At 33.7% G+C, this 16,387-nt stretch overlaps 1 protein-coding gene across 4 annotated transcripts in view; it reads left to right on the top strand.

The window, feature by feature from the left end:
- LOC306669132 (transmembrane protease serine 11F) overlaps positions 1–16,387 on the top strand; it is a 98,519-nt gene that overhangs the window by 50,734 nt on the left and 31,398 nt on the right. For all 4 annotated transcript variants that reach the window (XM_079153011.1, XM_079153013.1, XM_079153010.1 and 1 more), the window contains 2 exons: positions 4,294–4,445; positions 11,238–11,356. In XM_079153011.1, coding sequence (XP_079009137.1) covers positions 4,294–4,445; positions 11,238–11,356 — 271 coding nt within the window. The remainder of the gene's footprint in view (positions 1–4,293; positions 4,446–11,237; positions 11,357–16,387) is intronic.

A 16,387-nucleotide genomic window follows, 5' to 3' on the forward strand; every position in this document is an offset into this window, starting at 1 on the left:
TTTTAAATATCATCAAAATAAAACACTATTGAAGGTTAAGCCAGTTATGTATTTAACAATCATTTCTAAATTTCATAGCCAAATTCTTCAAGTTCATTGCACACATTAGAATGCCTTTCAAGGGAAAGGGAAATGTTAGTGGGAATGTAAATTAGTATAATCTTTGTGGAAACCAGTATGAAGTTTCTTCAAAATACTAGGAATAAAAACACAGTGTGATCCAGTTATACCACTCCTTAGTATTTATCAAAAATAATTACAGTCAGCATATTGTAACAATACATGAATAACCATATTTATAGCCACATAACTCAAAATAGCCAAGTTAAGGACCCAGTCTTGGTGCCCATCAACAAATGAATAGGTAAAGAAAATGTGATATATATTCACCAGGGAATTTTGTTCCGCCATAAAGAAAGAACAAAATTATGTCATTTGCAGGAAAATGGGTGGAACAGAAAAGCATCATGTTGAGTAAAATAAACCAGACCCAGAAAGTCAAGAGTCATATTTTTTTTCTCCTTTGTGGAAGCTAGAGAAGAAAAAGGGGAAAGAAAACAACAACGAAAACAACAGAAGGGAGAACTGTAGGGTAGAGAAGGGAGGTCAAGAGGGAGAAGGGACGAGCAAGGGGAAATTCTGGTAAATGAAATTTATTAAAGAAAGTTACATGCATATATCCATATATGTTATAATGGATCCCACTGTTATGAAAATTATGCACCAGTAAACATTTTTAAAATAAAATAACATCTATTTCATGTGATAAAAATGCAATGCATTTTTATTTGTTATTATGCTCACTACAAACAAAATAATTTGTTAGTTGTTAGCATAACTAACAAATTGCTTTATAATTTTCTGAATACTTTGCTAGATTTTTACTCCCACCCGCCCCACTTAGGTTATACACCACTTCCTTTGCAAAATGTGATGGTAATTACCATTTTCTTTGCCATTATCTGCATACTGCTTTGTTGGTTATACTTCAAAACATAGAAATGAATATTTGGTAATACTACAACTTTCACATCAGACAAAAGTCTCCATTCCGGTGACAGCACGCTGAAAATAGCTAATCACCAACAGAAGAAACTCATTTTAAAATTAAATGTGACCACAAGAAAAGAAAAAGTCTCCTTTATAATAATGCATTGTTAAAATGTTGTGAAACTTGATTATCACCCCCCTGTGATAAAATATGAGTCTCATCATTTCTTACTTTTTGAAGGGCTCAAGGTGTAGCATTGAAATCTTCAAAGCTTAAGGGGAACGGGAATGAAAACAAAAAATGAATTACGGCAGTCCAAACATCCACAAAATAAATAATAAGAAATGCATTGCCATAGATTTTGGAAATAGAGATTTCAATCATGGGTGAGAAAGAAGGCAATGCATTCTTTTGTAACTTCTAGTAATCTTTTTTTGGGGGGTGGGATACTTTCCACATTAATAGTTGGCTCATTAGAATCATGTAAACAGGCATTTGTGACACAGCCAAAATAAAATGAGTCACAGAGAAAGGGCATAAAGCAGATTCATTCCATTTGGCTCAGGATCAGATATAAAGACAACAAATTGTTCTTTATTAGCAGTATTGATGTCTATATTGGAAATTCTTTTCTTTGAATCTTCCTCATCTTGCCTGGAGGCACAACCATTTGCCTAGCTATCCAAATAATTGATTCATTAATCCTTTCCTTATCCCACACCCAATAAATCACTCAATAAAGCTCAAGGACTAGAACTAAATCGATCTTCTCTCCATCTCATACCATAGCCTTAGTTTAAGCCTTCACCCTCTCTAGACCTTCAGTATGATCTACCTGACCTGTCCCTCTTAGCTTGTCCTTGTCCTCATTCACATTTGTGTGATTATTCTAAATTCACTACCTGATTAAAATTTTATTAGCTCTGCAGTCCCTGCAGGGTAAATTTCTAGTCCTTTCCTTTGGATTATTTATGTCCTCATGAATTCTATAGCCACCTGCTCTGCCTTGTCCTCTTCCAGTGTGCCGGGAGAGACATACAGTCTGGACATAATTTGCAAACCCATATTTTATTTTTATTCCCAGTATTCATTATTAGTAATGAATGATTTTTCATATTTCTACCCTTTTTTTGTTTATTTCTGTTTGATATCAGGGATTAAACCCAGGTGCACTTAACCACCAACCACATCCCCAGCCCTTTTTTGTATTTTATTTAGAGACAGGGTCTTACTGAGTTTCTAAGTGCCTCGATAAGTTGCTGAGGCTGGCTTTGAACTCTGTAATCCTCCTGCCCTAGCCTCCTGAGTCGCTGGGATTATAGGCCTGTGCCACCAAGCCCAGCTATTTCTGTTTTGTTTTGTTTTGTTTACATGCTGTTTTCTCTGTTCTTATTTCTTTATTTTTTTTTAATCTGGTCAGCTTTATTCTTCAATATTTAGTAGTGTCATCTTCTTAAAAAAGCCTCCTGACAAGGCCCTCCAAAATGTTAATCACTGTCTTTTCTTGTACAAATGTATTTTAGTACAGTTGACACTGTAACTACTTGTTTCTATGTCTTTCTCCCCTTTACAAGAGTGAATGTCCTAAAGGCAAAGAGTATATTTTGAAATCTTCATACTTCTAAGATATAGAACTGTTTCTGAAACATTATCCTGATTTAGTATGTCCTATTCTAAGGATTTTACATTATCTAATTTAGTGAAATTTCATAATACATATTTACTAAATAAAATTAAAAGTAAAAACTTTTTAAGAAACTCACTTGCAAAATATCACAATGTTGAATACTGTTTTGGGGAGTCAGAAAATAAAATAATAAATGACAGCTTTCAAGTTGGAGAAATAATATACATGATGTAAGATGTCATGGGACAAGAAGGTAGTGCACAAGTGGGAACAGGTCAGAGTTGAGTGAAGAGGACAGGTAGGTGTTCTTGAATACAGGAGTTCTGTCAAGGATAATTCACAAGTTGTGATTTCACTGGGAGAAGCTAATGAAATGCAAAGAACCATGATCCAAAAGTAGTATTGCTACTTACTGAACAAGTAACACTATAACCACTACCCTTATAACAAGTAACAACCATAGCTTACTTACCAAGTTATTAAGAATTTTTTTTTCTTTTTTCCAATTTTCTATTGGTGCATTTTAGTTGGATGTGATGGTGAGATTCATTGTTACATATTTGTATATGCACACAATATAACAATATAATTTGCCCAATATTATTCCCAGTATTTTGCGTTTTCTTTCCCTCCTCTCTCCCCTGGTCCCTTTCCTCTACTCTACTTATCTCCCTTTGATTTTCATGTGATCCCCCACCACACTATGTCTTTCTTCCTTTTTCCTAACTTCCATATGAAAGGAAGCATATGACCCTTGACTTTCTGAGTTTGGCTTATTTCACTTAACATACCTATTTCAAATTCCATACATTTTCCTGACAAATGACATTACTTCATTTTTTTTCATGACTGAATAAAACTCCATTGTGTATATATACCACATTTTCTTTATCTATTCATCCACTGATGGACTGTAGGCTGGTTCCATAATTTCACTACTGTGAATTGGGCTGCTAAAACATGGGAATGCATGTATTGCTATAGTATGATGACTTTAATGCTTCAGGATAAATATGGAGGATTGGTATAGCTGGGTCATATGGTGGTTCCATGCCTAGTCTTTTAAGGAATCTTCATCCTGATTTCCATAGTGATTGTACTAACTTACACTCCTACTAATAGTGTAAAAGTGTTCCTTTTCTCCACATCCTCTCCAGTATTAATCATTGTTCATATTCTTAATGGCTACCATTCTAACTGAAATAAGATAAAATTTCACCACTAAGAATTTTTTAAAGGTCATTTACACAATGGTCATATTAAAATCTCTTATTTTAACCAAGTAAAACTGGTGGGAATATTATACAACTTTGTTGCTTAAAGTTCCCTTATTTAAATAACATCAAAATATTATTTCTAAATTACATTTTTATAAAGTGAGTCTTTGTGTTTCACTTCCAAAATTTCAAATTCCCAGTATGCCAGACACAATGTAGTGGAGCAACACTATCACTTGAATGTCTATATCAGTAGAACTTTAAAATTTGTACTGTGTTGTGATATTGGGGAATGTATGCAAATTAAAACCCAGTGTCCTTTTCCAGGTTTAAGCATCTCATTGTTGTTTTGCAAAGGAAGCTATTTTTCAGAGGGTCATAGCAAGTGGACATAAAGCAGAAGTGCAACGTATTTCTCAATTGTCTTACTGATTTTTTTTTTTTTTCTGTTCTCACAGACCAGTTGAAATTTCAGAAGCTGAATATCCACGAGTTGAATATCAAAGAAGACAACAGTTTTGGGACCCGATAAGGCTAGCTCTCTTCACATTGGCAATTGTAGCCATCATAGGAATTTCAATTGGTATTGTTACTCATTTTGTTATTGAGGGTAAGTATCCAGGTCACATTTCTATTTCCCAAGTACTGTATGACTTAGTGACTTGAAATTCTCGGTTGTATAAAAAATGGCATCTGCATGATATTGATATTTTAATTGTTCAATTGTATTTTGCTCCCACAGTTAACTCAGTGCTATGTATTTCTACCCAGTAGAGGTTTAAACAAATAGTACATTGGTAAATGCCTCTATAAGAAACACACATAAAAAAAGAAAGAAGAGTAAAAACAAATCTTTAGAATAAAGACAAGTAATATCCTATGATGTTTAATATACTGTATAATCAGAATCAATATATTATTCAGTTGCCTTAAGTGATAAAAGTTCAACTGAAAAAAAAAAGTCTTCAGTGACTAGAAATCAAGCAAAACTAGATTTGTTTCATGATGGGGAAAGTTCAGAATTAATTCCTAGTTAATGGAGAAATGGATAGTCAGTATCACAAAGAAGCCAAATGATAATCAACTAAGATTCATTTACCTTGGCCTTTGATTTGTAGTTTGTAATTACACATGATTATTGAAACTTTACCTGAAAATTTAGGCACCCATGCCAGTTATAACAATAAAACCACACTTGAAAGAACTCCAGAAGAAAAAAATATATTGTTAAACATTCTCAGCTTACCTTCTACCCACTTTCTTGGGGGATTGATAATATCCATTTCTTAGACTCTCATAAGATAAAAACACAAGTGAAGTTACCCTCTATAATTTTTTTTTTCTTGTTCATATTTCCTTTGGATTAGAAAGTACCCAAGGAGTTTTGTGTTTAAAATACCCATCAGCCCCATTGTTACAGGTGTTTGAAAAAGAAAAGGTGAAGGAAGGAATAATAATAATAATAATACTAGAAAAAAATGTGCCAAAGAATCTCCCTTATAGGTTGTCATTGACTGAATAAATGTCCCATCCTCATCCCAAGGTGTCCACATCCTAATCTTCAGAATTTGTGATTACCTCCTTCCAAACATCTCCAAACATGTTGAGATGGAAAGACTATTCTGAATTTTCTAGAAGGGCCCTACATATAAGTATAAGGGTCTTTATAAAAGAAAGGGAAAAAAGTCAGTGCTACACCAGAAAGGGAGAATGGGATAATGTGATGCAGGGCATGAGCCAAGTAATGAGGATAGCCTCTGGAAAAAGGCAAGACAGGTGTTCCCCTTAGAGCCTCAGAAGGAATAACACACTGATTTTAGCCCTGACCTCAGACTCCTAACCTCCAGAAATGTACAAGGTAAGCATGTATTAGCTTGAGTCACTAAACAGCAGCAATAAGAGGCTAATCCTGCAATTAACAGTCAAGGATTTGAGAGATCCAGTACTAGGACATTCCCTGAGGATAACTGAAGAGATTTCTGAAATGGGCATTTATTAAAGGCAGAAGATGAACTATGACAGAGGATAAGCAAGTTGAGATAAGTTAGAGTTATAATGGAAATACACATTTTCATAGCACAAAGGAGTCAATGAAGAAGTCACATTTCCGTAACCAGGACAATAATGAAAGGAAAACTTATGTTTTTAAATATTGCTTTTAAAGATTGTAAATGAGTAGGTCTAAAGACAGAAGAAGAAAAATATGTGGGTGTAATAATTACAATGGAAATAAGAATTTTAGCAGAATTATGGATAAAAGTTAAGTCACCAGGGTTGAAGTATATTTGATGAACTTATTTTGATCCTAAAGAGCTCAGTAGTTATGAAACTGGTTTTCGCTGTATTAAAATTTTGACCAATTATCCACAACCCATTAAAACTGGGTCATTTCAAAATAAGAAATAATAAAATAATCCAGCAACTCTTAGAATACCTTTAGTTTACCAATGCCTTCCAGCCACAGATCATGAGGAACACATCTATTAGTGGTTTCAGGGAAGGGCATATCCTATGGAAAACCACAGGGCTGCTCATTAAGAGATTATTTAGAAGGATGCACTGTAAAATTTTGTTTTGTGTTGTGTAATTTGGGGGAAAGTTGAAGGAACTATGTTTTTCCTCTGGATTGGATGCTGTCAAAAAGCTGGAAGAGTGCTAGGATTGGATATTATAATAAATCTCATCTATGAGGCAAAGAACAATAAAACGAAGCTGAAGTTGCAATTAAGGATTAAAGAAGCAGCAGTCACCCATATTAACCAGGATGGGGGTGTTTCTCTTCTGTTTTTCCTTTACTTTGTGGCTTTGAATAAGGTTCTTGTCTTTGAATTCAGTCATACCGTGGAATGGTCTTGTTTTAGTCTTGTCTAATATGACCACGGAAGGGCTTTGTCTGATCCTGATGTTCAAACAGAATTTCAAGACCCAGCTAACAGTACCAGATCAACTTTTGGATATTAAGGAATGTTTTTTTTTTCTCTCTTATATTCATGACTTTATAATTTTTATGCTAATTGGGTATTGCTTTAAAAAGCAGTTTCTCTGTTATTGACTCAAGTACTTGTCTGAGTCCCTATTCTGTTGCTGTAGCAAAATACCTGAAATTGGATGTTTGCTGGATATTTAGCTTACAGTTTAGAAGGGAAAAATCCAAGATGGGCTGTGTCTTGGTTTGGCATCTGGTGAGTGCCCCCTTCACTGGGTCACAATATGGTTAATGACATCATGACAGGAGCACATGAGGAAGCGATCACATGGGGAAATAAGAAGCTAGAAATTTGGGGGGAAACATCCTTACTCTTTAAAACAGCACATTTTATTTTAGGGAACTAGCTCACTCTACAACAGAAGTATTAATTAATTTCTATGGTAGTTCCCCCATGAGTTAATTACCTTTCACAAAACCCCCTTTTTTTTCTTTCTTTCTTTTTTTATTTTTTTTGCAGTGCTAGGGATCACACCAGCCCCAAGCTCCAGTTCTTAAAATTTCCACCACCTCTCATCTCACCACAATGGACACTAAGAATCTAACACATGAACACATTTTGGGGGACAAACCACTTCCAAATCATAGCAGTGCTTGGTAGAATTCATGTCTCTGAAGTTTACTACTCAGCATTATAAAAAGACTGATAAACTTCTCTGGTATTTATCCTCAGGATTTTTATTTGGATCCTTATTTTATTTTGGCAAAAAAAGTAAAATCTCATTTAACCATTAAATATAACAACATTTAACATACTTTTTGAAGCTGGCTTCTACTGAAAACTGTTGTAAAAATCATCCACCTTGATGTGGGCAGCTTTGATGCATTATTTTTGGCTAGGACATTGTCTTAAATGTTCCATAATTGTCTTAAATATTCCATAATTAACTTATTTATTCATTGTTTGTGGACATTTGAATTGTTTCAGGCTTTAGGCATTAGAATAGCACCACTATGAACCTTCCTATGCCTGTATCTTGGTAAACACATGCAAGAATTTGCCTATGTAGGTATATATAATTACTTGCTGGATCATTGAGTAGGTGCTTTTTTATCTTTATGAATAATACCAAATTTTTCTGCCAGCACTTCGTGGCAGTTTCCATAGCTCCATATTTCATCACCTGCATTTACTATTACATACCATTTTGTATTTGCTAATTTGGTGAGGTTGTAGTGTTCTCATTGTAACTTTAATTGTATTTGACTGAGCAACAACAATGTTGAGAACCTATCCATGTATCAATTGTTCATTTGGGTTTATTGCCAAGGGCTTAAGTTTTTCTCATTTTTTGAGTCATCTGTCATTTCTTTTTGATTTTGAATAGTTCTTTCTAAATATATATTCATTGCCTATTGCAAATATCTTGTGCCAGTGGAAAAGTTCATGGCATATATGTATATGCATGATTATGATAACTTCATACTATACAACTATTTGAGGGTCTTTTAAGATTAACCAATAAAGCTAAAACTACTATAAGCATTCACAAGAAATATGGCATTAACTAGGAAAGTTCAAACTTTGAATTCAAAAGTTGTTTGCTTTTGGGGGGCTTATTTTGGTTGTTTTATTTTTGTTGTTGTTGTTATTTGGTTGTTAGATATTGGAATTATGTAATAAACTATATTTTTTCAACAAACATTTTTATAATCTGGATTAATTTTTAGGATTATTTGGGATTGATTATTATATTTCTTGCTAAAGGGTAAAAGTAAATCTTACCTTATAGATTTGCATCAAATTTTGAAGAATATAGGAGTTAGAATTGGACCTTCACATCTCAATTTTAATCTTTTTGTAATAGGACTTCAGCTATGAAATTTTATCAAGATGTGAATAGATAAGTAGCTTGAATCTATTAAATTTAATAAGGCAATACACAGGGCAGCTTAGTGTCTGTCAGGCCTGGTAAATATTATTTATTTATTCATTCATCCATTAATAAGAATTAAGCCATAATCTTAAAAATAAAAACAAGCAGAAAAACAACAAAATGGAACATAAATTATTGGGGTAATCTATCATTCCTGGTGCACTTTTTCAATTAATTTTGGATGAATAAAATATAATTTTTTAAGAAGTAAGAAAATGCTTAGTATCAGGTTTGTAAATGGAAGAAAGAAGATAAAAAATTGTGGTGATAATGCACCTCAGCCAAGTAAACAATATTTTTAACAGGAGAAAAATAAAACAAAATATATAATAATATCAATTATTTCTAGGTATTTGGGTTATAGATTATGTTTATTCTCTTATAAATACTTCTCTTGACTTCCAATGTAGCATTTATAATCTTAAAAATATTTAAAAATGAAAACCTAAATTAGAATATTTGGTGCAGCATCTGATATATTATGCACTTAATAAATATACAATATTGAAATATATATTATTTCATTACTTAAAATGTTGAAGGTACTATTCTTTCTGTTAATATTACCTGAAATGTTGCCTCCCCTTTGAATGAAAAATGGCACAATACTTCCTACCAGAGGCTGACATTCTATTGTACTACCATCTACAGAGCTTTACGATGCTGTGCCAAGTGCAAAGGAGAGCTTTCCAAAAGAGAGTTCCAAAAGCTATACTTAGCTAAATAGGTGAAGTCCCCATCTCAGTCTGGATGACAGGTTTCTTGATAGGTGTTGACATCAAAGATAGGATTGGAGAAGTCCAGAGAAAAGGCATTCCTAAGGAAGGGCATTTTCAGTCAAAGTGTTAACAGAAGTAAAATCCTAAGGAAAGAGAACAGCAGAGAAAACACAGACAAATACGAACAGTTTGCTGAGGTTTTAACATAAATTCTAAGGAGAACATGGCAGAGTATACTGAAGAGGTAGGCAGGCTCCAGGGCTAGAAAATCTCCATAAGTCATTCCCATTGACAATGATTAATGATTTAGTTGGAGAAGTGATATTGTCAAATTTGCAGTCTAGTAGATCACTCTGGAGAATGAATTTGAGGAAAGCAAGACTGAAGGCAGGAGTACTAGTCAAAAAGCTATTATGTTTTGCAACGAATGATGAAGGTATGAACTGGATCATGCAGTGGTGGTAGCAGAATTTGTGAGGATGGTGGATTTAAAAAAAAAAAAAACCTTAGTTGGTAACATTGTCAAAACCTGATGATTAACAAGGAAAGAATCAAAGATTAAGATTTCTAGTCTGAGTGATAAAGTAGATTGTAGAAGTAGATTATAATTTAAGATAGAGAACATAAATGAGAAATTTACTTTTGATAGAAAAGTCATTTTGATTTAGATCAGCATTAGGTGGTGTTAATGAGAACCTGAATTAAGGATGTAGCTCCTGCAGATGGAGTGAAAGACTGGAGTGATTAAAATGGGCTGCATCCATAGGATTTAAAGACTGAAAGATTAGTTTGAGCTTGGAAATGAGGATGAAGACATGTCTTGAGTGACCACATGGATGATAGTACTGTTCACAAAAATAAATATAGGAGTTGAACAGTTTGAGTTATGGAAGGAGTAAATGATTATTTCACTTTTGAAATAGTATTTGAGGTACAGTGAATGTACAGTGAATATTCTTCTGAAGTGAATTGATACGGAATTGAAACTCATGACAAAAGTTTAGTCTGGAGATCAAAATTTAGGGGATACCAACAAATAGTGGTTCAGGTTATTCCAATTAAGATCACTGAGAAGTGCGTAGTATGAATATCTGCACCAAGGATTGGACCTTAGGAAGGGAAGAATAAGGACAGAAATAAAGAGCTTTCCATTGTAAATGAGAAGTGGTTAAGAAGGATGAAAGAAAACCACATGGCTTCATAGAGTCAAAGATAATGTTTCAAAGAACATGACTGAGGTTGCAAAAAAAAAAATCAAGGAGTAAAACAAAGAAGAAACCAAAAACAGTAAACACTAAATATATAACCGTTGTCTTTGATAATGACTGTTTGAGTAGTATATTGGGAGTAGATTTACAGTGAATGGGAAACAAGAAAGTGAAAACAATAAATACAGAGTTCTATTTAACTAAGCTTAGCAGTAGTACAGAAAAAAATCATAGTTTAATTGACATATCTTCATATGACAGTTTATGTGTGATATACGTACATTAACAATTATTTGAGGAAATAAATTATTTTACATGACTTTTCAGCCATTGTGTTCATATTCACTTTCCATTGTTTGTTGCATGCCCAAATGTATGAAAATTGTAATATGCATAAGCATGTATAAATGAAGTATTTGGTAGGTGTATTTTGGGACCTGAATTTTTTATTTTGACTGGCTGCAATAATGAAATTAGAAAATATTTGAAATGTATCTACAATGATTTTTGTCCTAAGGGGAAATATATTGCATCATAGTAGCTTTTTACCAGGGTAGAAACAAAGGGTTGGTTACTTTTAACCATGAATCCTTCATTTATTTTATCTTTCAGATGATAAATCATTCTATTATCTTGCCTCTTTTAAAGTCACAAATATCAAATATAAAGAAAATTACGCAATGAGATCCTCAAGAGAATTTACAGAAAGGAGTCATCAGATTGAAAGAATGGTGAGCTCAACAGTAAATTTAAATGTTTATGAATTAATTTTTCTACCACTTTGAATGTAGAACTTGGTCTCTCCGTGTCAATTTTCTTTGACTGTAAAATGGAGCTAATGCAGAATTTAGGCCAGACAGCTGTAAGAATTATACAAATATGAAATATTATAAAAATTTAGAATGGTATTCTGCACCAGCAAATATATGTAGCAGATTATAGAGTAGACAACTAATTAGCTTAGGAAAGTGTTGTTGAAACATATTTTCCCTGTTTTTAACTCTGATTTGAGTTATTTGAGTCATTTTCTTTAGCCCTCTTTAACGATATAGAATTGGCATACTCACCTTATCATTCTGGTTACTTTTGTCTTTGAGAGTGCTTAAAGGATCATATAAAAGGATGTCGTATGTCTACAATTCTTGGTATCAACCTCAAATTTAGTTATGCACTTAAATGGATTTCATTTGTATTTTCTAATTATTAGTGAGATTCATCAATGACCATCGACTATTTGTAAGTCATCTTTATAAATGCTTACTCGTGATTTTTGCCCATTTCTTATTGCATCTTTGTCTTTTTAAAATTTATTAGAAACACGTTTTCCTGAAAATGAATCCTCTGTCCATTATATGTATTAAATGCATGATTTTCATTTGTGACTTACCTTTTCATTGTATTTATAAATAGATGAACAGAGGTTCTGAATTTTGAAATAGTTAAAGGTATCACTCTTTTCCTATCAATGCCTTTTTTTGTTTGTATAAGAAATCCTTATTCTGATGATATCTGTCCCCCCAAAAATCTTGGTTTTGCTTTTTGCATTTAAGACTTATTCAGTATAGAATTGCTATTTGCATGTCAGTTGAATTTAGGGATTTTCCTCCCTACACAGTAAGCAGTTCCCTTAAAACTACTGATTGAATACCCAATCCTTCTTTGCCTGATCTGCCAAGCCATCTCTCCCACAAAACAAGTTTCCTTAAGTGAACTGAGTGTTGCTGGGCTCTCCAACCTGTTCCATTGGCTGCCTTGTTTCTCATTGTGTCATTACCACCCACAATACTTTGACCTCTATTGCCTGACAACAAGCTTTGGTCCCTATTATATTGGTTTATTAGGGCTGCTGTAGCAAATGACCACAAAGTTAGGTGGTTTAAAATGGCAGAAATTTATTCTCAAACAGTTCTGGAGACCAGAAATATGAAATTGAAATGTCAACAATCTCTAGGAAGACTCTAGGGGAGGATCTTTGCCTTCTCAAGCTTCTGACAATTCCAGGCATCTCTTGACTTGTTGCTACATAAAATGGAACCTCTAATCTATGTCTCCATCTTCACATGGCCTTCTTCTCTCAGTGTTTTTCCATTCTGATAAGGGCCCTTGTCCTTGGACTCGATGCCTCCCTGGATAATCTACGATGTTCTCACCTGAAGATCCTTAACTTATTTACATCTGCAAAGATTCCTTTATAAATAGGGTCATATTCATGGATTCCTGGATTCAGCTCTTTCAAGGTGCAACCATCCAACCCAGTACACTTGGGGTTATCATCTTCTTCTTCAAGTGTATTTTAGGTATTTTTGGTTCTTTGTTTTTCTATATCAAGTAACACACACAAGAAACTCTTCATATTGGGATTTTGATTTAACTTGCTTCGAATCAAGAGTTCAATGTAAAGATAATTGATATCTTCATTTCTTTAGAATTTATTTGATGTTTTCAATAAAACATTGTTTCCTTAAGTCTTAGTCATCTTTAGATTTAATCCTAGGTACTTATTTTTTTGTCATTGTTAATTACTATCTTTAAAAGGTACATTTTCTTATTGATTTTCAATGTAAAAGTGACTGGCTTTTGTAATCTCTCTCTTCTTTACCCCACTCTTTTTTGTACTTACTGGTTCCATGGACTGAGCTTCTTTTGGTGTTTTTGTTTTTTTTTTTTATTCTTTCAAAAAAGATAAATTCTTCCTTGGCTGAATTCTCTTGACTCATAGTGCTACCTAGTAGTTCTCAATAAGGAGTAATTTTGTCTCCAAAAGAAGGTTTGGCAAGGGCTGGAGAAAATTTTTTGTTGTCACACTGTGTGGAGGGGTGTTAAGGGCATGTAGTATGTAGAGGTCAAGGAGATGCTGAAGACCTTACAATTCAACAGGACAGGTTCCCTTCCCACAAGAAAGAATTATCTGGCCCCAAATGTTAATAATGTCAAGGGTAAGAAACACTGGTCTAGTCTGTGTCTTCCCCCACTTTATCAGTCCCCCACATTGGCATGAGTTGAATCTCTCTATACACTAGAGAAATCTCTTTTAATTTTGTCAGCATCATGGGTTTAACCCTATTTTGATACATAACATAATTTAATCATGTCTTCAAAAAAGAGAAATTACGTGGTCATTCTGTCATTCTGAACCAAAATCTCTTCATTTACATGTGTCAAAAACTACCATTTAAAAATTTCCTAGTTCCTAGAATTATTTTTCATAACAATACCTGCATACTCCAGAATATTGTATTTCCTTTTCCTCTTATCATTGCTCATGAAACTTCAACGATCTTCAAGGACAGTCAGTAGAATTAAGGTTTTATACAGGAAGGGTCTGTGCTAGCAAGCAAGAATAAGTTTTCTAGCTGACTCCAGTGTCTTTTGTGATGACAAAAACATGTTGGTCTTTCATCTTTTATCACCAGAAACTGCTAGACTATTAGTGTCTCAGAAATGTAGAAATTATCATGTTTCTTTCAGTTTTAACTACTATTCCTTTTTGCAGATTCTTTTTTTACTTTTTAATAGACTCTTTCCATTCTGAACAAGTAAGGATTTGACTTTCATGATTATTGAAGATAATGATATAAAAACATAGCCTATGACTCATTTATCTATCCACTGACCTATTAAGCCATCAATTCATTAATTAATTTGCTAAAGTATGTGTTTAATGAATGTTTAGAGAATGCTATACTCTAGAATCTGTCAAATCCAGTACTTTAAAGAAATCATACTATGTTTTATTAATGGTCAAGAAAAGAGCTGGTAAATAAACATTATATCCATCTCTAACAATCTCTTAATATTTTAAGTTATTATTAGTTTAAATCATGTTTCTTCAGGAAAAGAAATGTTAAAGATAGTCATTGTCTTTAGCATCTTTCTCTTCCCCAAAGCCCACCTGAAATCCCAGAGTCCGAAGTGTAGAAGGGTTTGCCATGAAACTCTTTTGCTTAAAAACTGGATGTACATTTCAACAATACTTCATTGGTTTTGGCAGAGTTAAAAACTACCATTTAAAAATAGAGTAATTAAAACAAGATAGTAATTGTTTACATGGTGAGAATCGCTCATTTGTTTAAGTTTAAGGGGTACAGTATGACTCTTTAATTTGATGCAATGCACAAAGGACTTAATGGGTACTCATCCCAAGACTAACACTGTGCTAGATGTCATTCTAAAACAGCCCCATTTCCATTTTCTTCTTGGGAACAGCAGGTAATTAGTGAATTCTTGCAAGGAGTCCACATTCCAAAGCTGTAAAAACTTGTTTAGACAAAAATAAATATCAATAGCAGTTCTGATATTTTTCCATGACCTCTATAATACATTGGCTTTGCTTTATAAAGACATTCTCAGAATAATCCGAAAATTTAACTATAAATGAATGACATGCCAGTTATTATAGTTGGGTGGTAAATGGTTTTCAAAATGAAGACTGGAAAATTCCCATGACTCCCTTCTACTATGCAGCATTTTTAATGTCAATAAAGACATTATTTAGAGCCCACAGATGTTGGCTCTATACTTTTCTAACCTCATATTTCAGTAATAGCTTCCATGAATCCTTCTTTGTAGGATTCTTTTTGTTCAAAAATTGCAACATATTTTGAGGGACTATCTTTAAGTTCTTATCTTTTTTTCTTAATTCAAGGAAATAACATTTGCAATACAAAAACTCCTCGTAGACACTGAATACTAAAGTTAATATTAAAGTTTTTTCAATATTTTCCTGGATCATCTAAAGTTAGAGATGTGAGATCACTGGTCTTCCAAAAAGAAATATAGAAACATTGAAATAGCACAACATTCTCTAGCTCCAATTGAGTTATTCTTATACAGGTTGGAACCCAAGAAAGCAGGATCTGTGATTGAAGGTTCTTGGTTAAATGTTTCATTAAGAGCTTTCAGAAAAACATTGTAAGGAAGTTAAGACATCAGAAAAGGGCAAAGGAAGAAGCTAGACAAAGATGTGGTTTCAAAAGTGCTGCCTCAGTCTGATTTCTCTGGGAGGGCTGGGACTTAGAGCACATCACAGAGGTGGTTCTATGCAAAAGTATGAGGGCTGGGCTGTTTGTTTTATACTGAAAAGTTTTTCCCAGGGAAGGTGGAGCATAATCTCCCAGACATCCCTGGGCGAGGTTCAGGTCAGGCAAGGGCAAGCCTCTGGAGAAGTGCAGGTGTGAGTTGATATCAGTCAATACTTACAGAGACTGGGGGATGTGTACACACATCCACTAACTGCAATTTGGGTTGAGAGTAAATACATGCTGCAACTCTGCTTTCATCACAATTCATCAATATATAGGTGAATCCAACTTCTTGAGAAAATTACAAATAAAAAAGGATTTGGGGACTGGGGATATAGCTCAGTTAGTAAAGTGCTTGCCTTACAAGTACAAGGCCCTGGGTTCAATCCCCAGTACAGCAAAAAAAAAAAAAAGACATATGTCATTTGCTTGCTTGCTAAGCAACTATAAACATTAAATCCTCATTGGCCCAGGCCTCTAGATCATTCAAGGTATGATTCTGGCTTTGCTTCTCTTTCTTCTGGTCATCTGTAAATGATCTCCTCCGAAAATTTCCATAATAGGACACTCTTGGTGGCAAATAACATAAGCCAAATTAACAAATCAAAGTAAAGATATTTAGATAAATAAAGTGAAGACTCCTGGAAAACCTAAAGACTTATCTGGCCTTGGGTATGACTGGGTTAAAGAGATCAACCAAGCCCTTGGGTTTTTATTCCTCCTTTTGATTATTCTCTACAT

Source organism: Sciurus vulgaris, assembly GCF_902686455.1.
Source record: "Sciurus vulgaris genome assembly, chromosome: 9".
In the NCBI taxonomy this organism is placed as follows: Eukaryota; Metazoa; Chordata; class Mammalia; order Rodentia; family Sciuridae; genus Sciurus; species Sciurus vulgaris.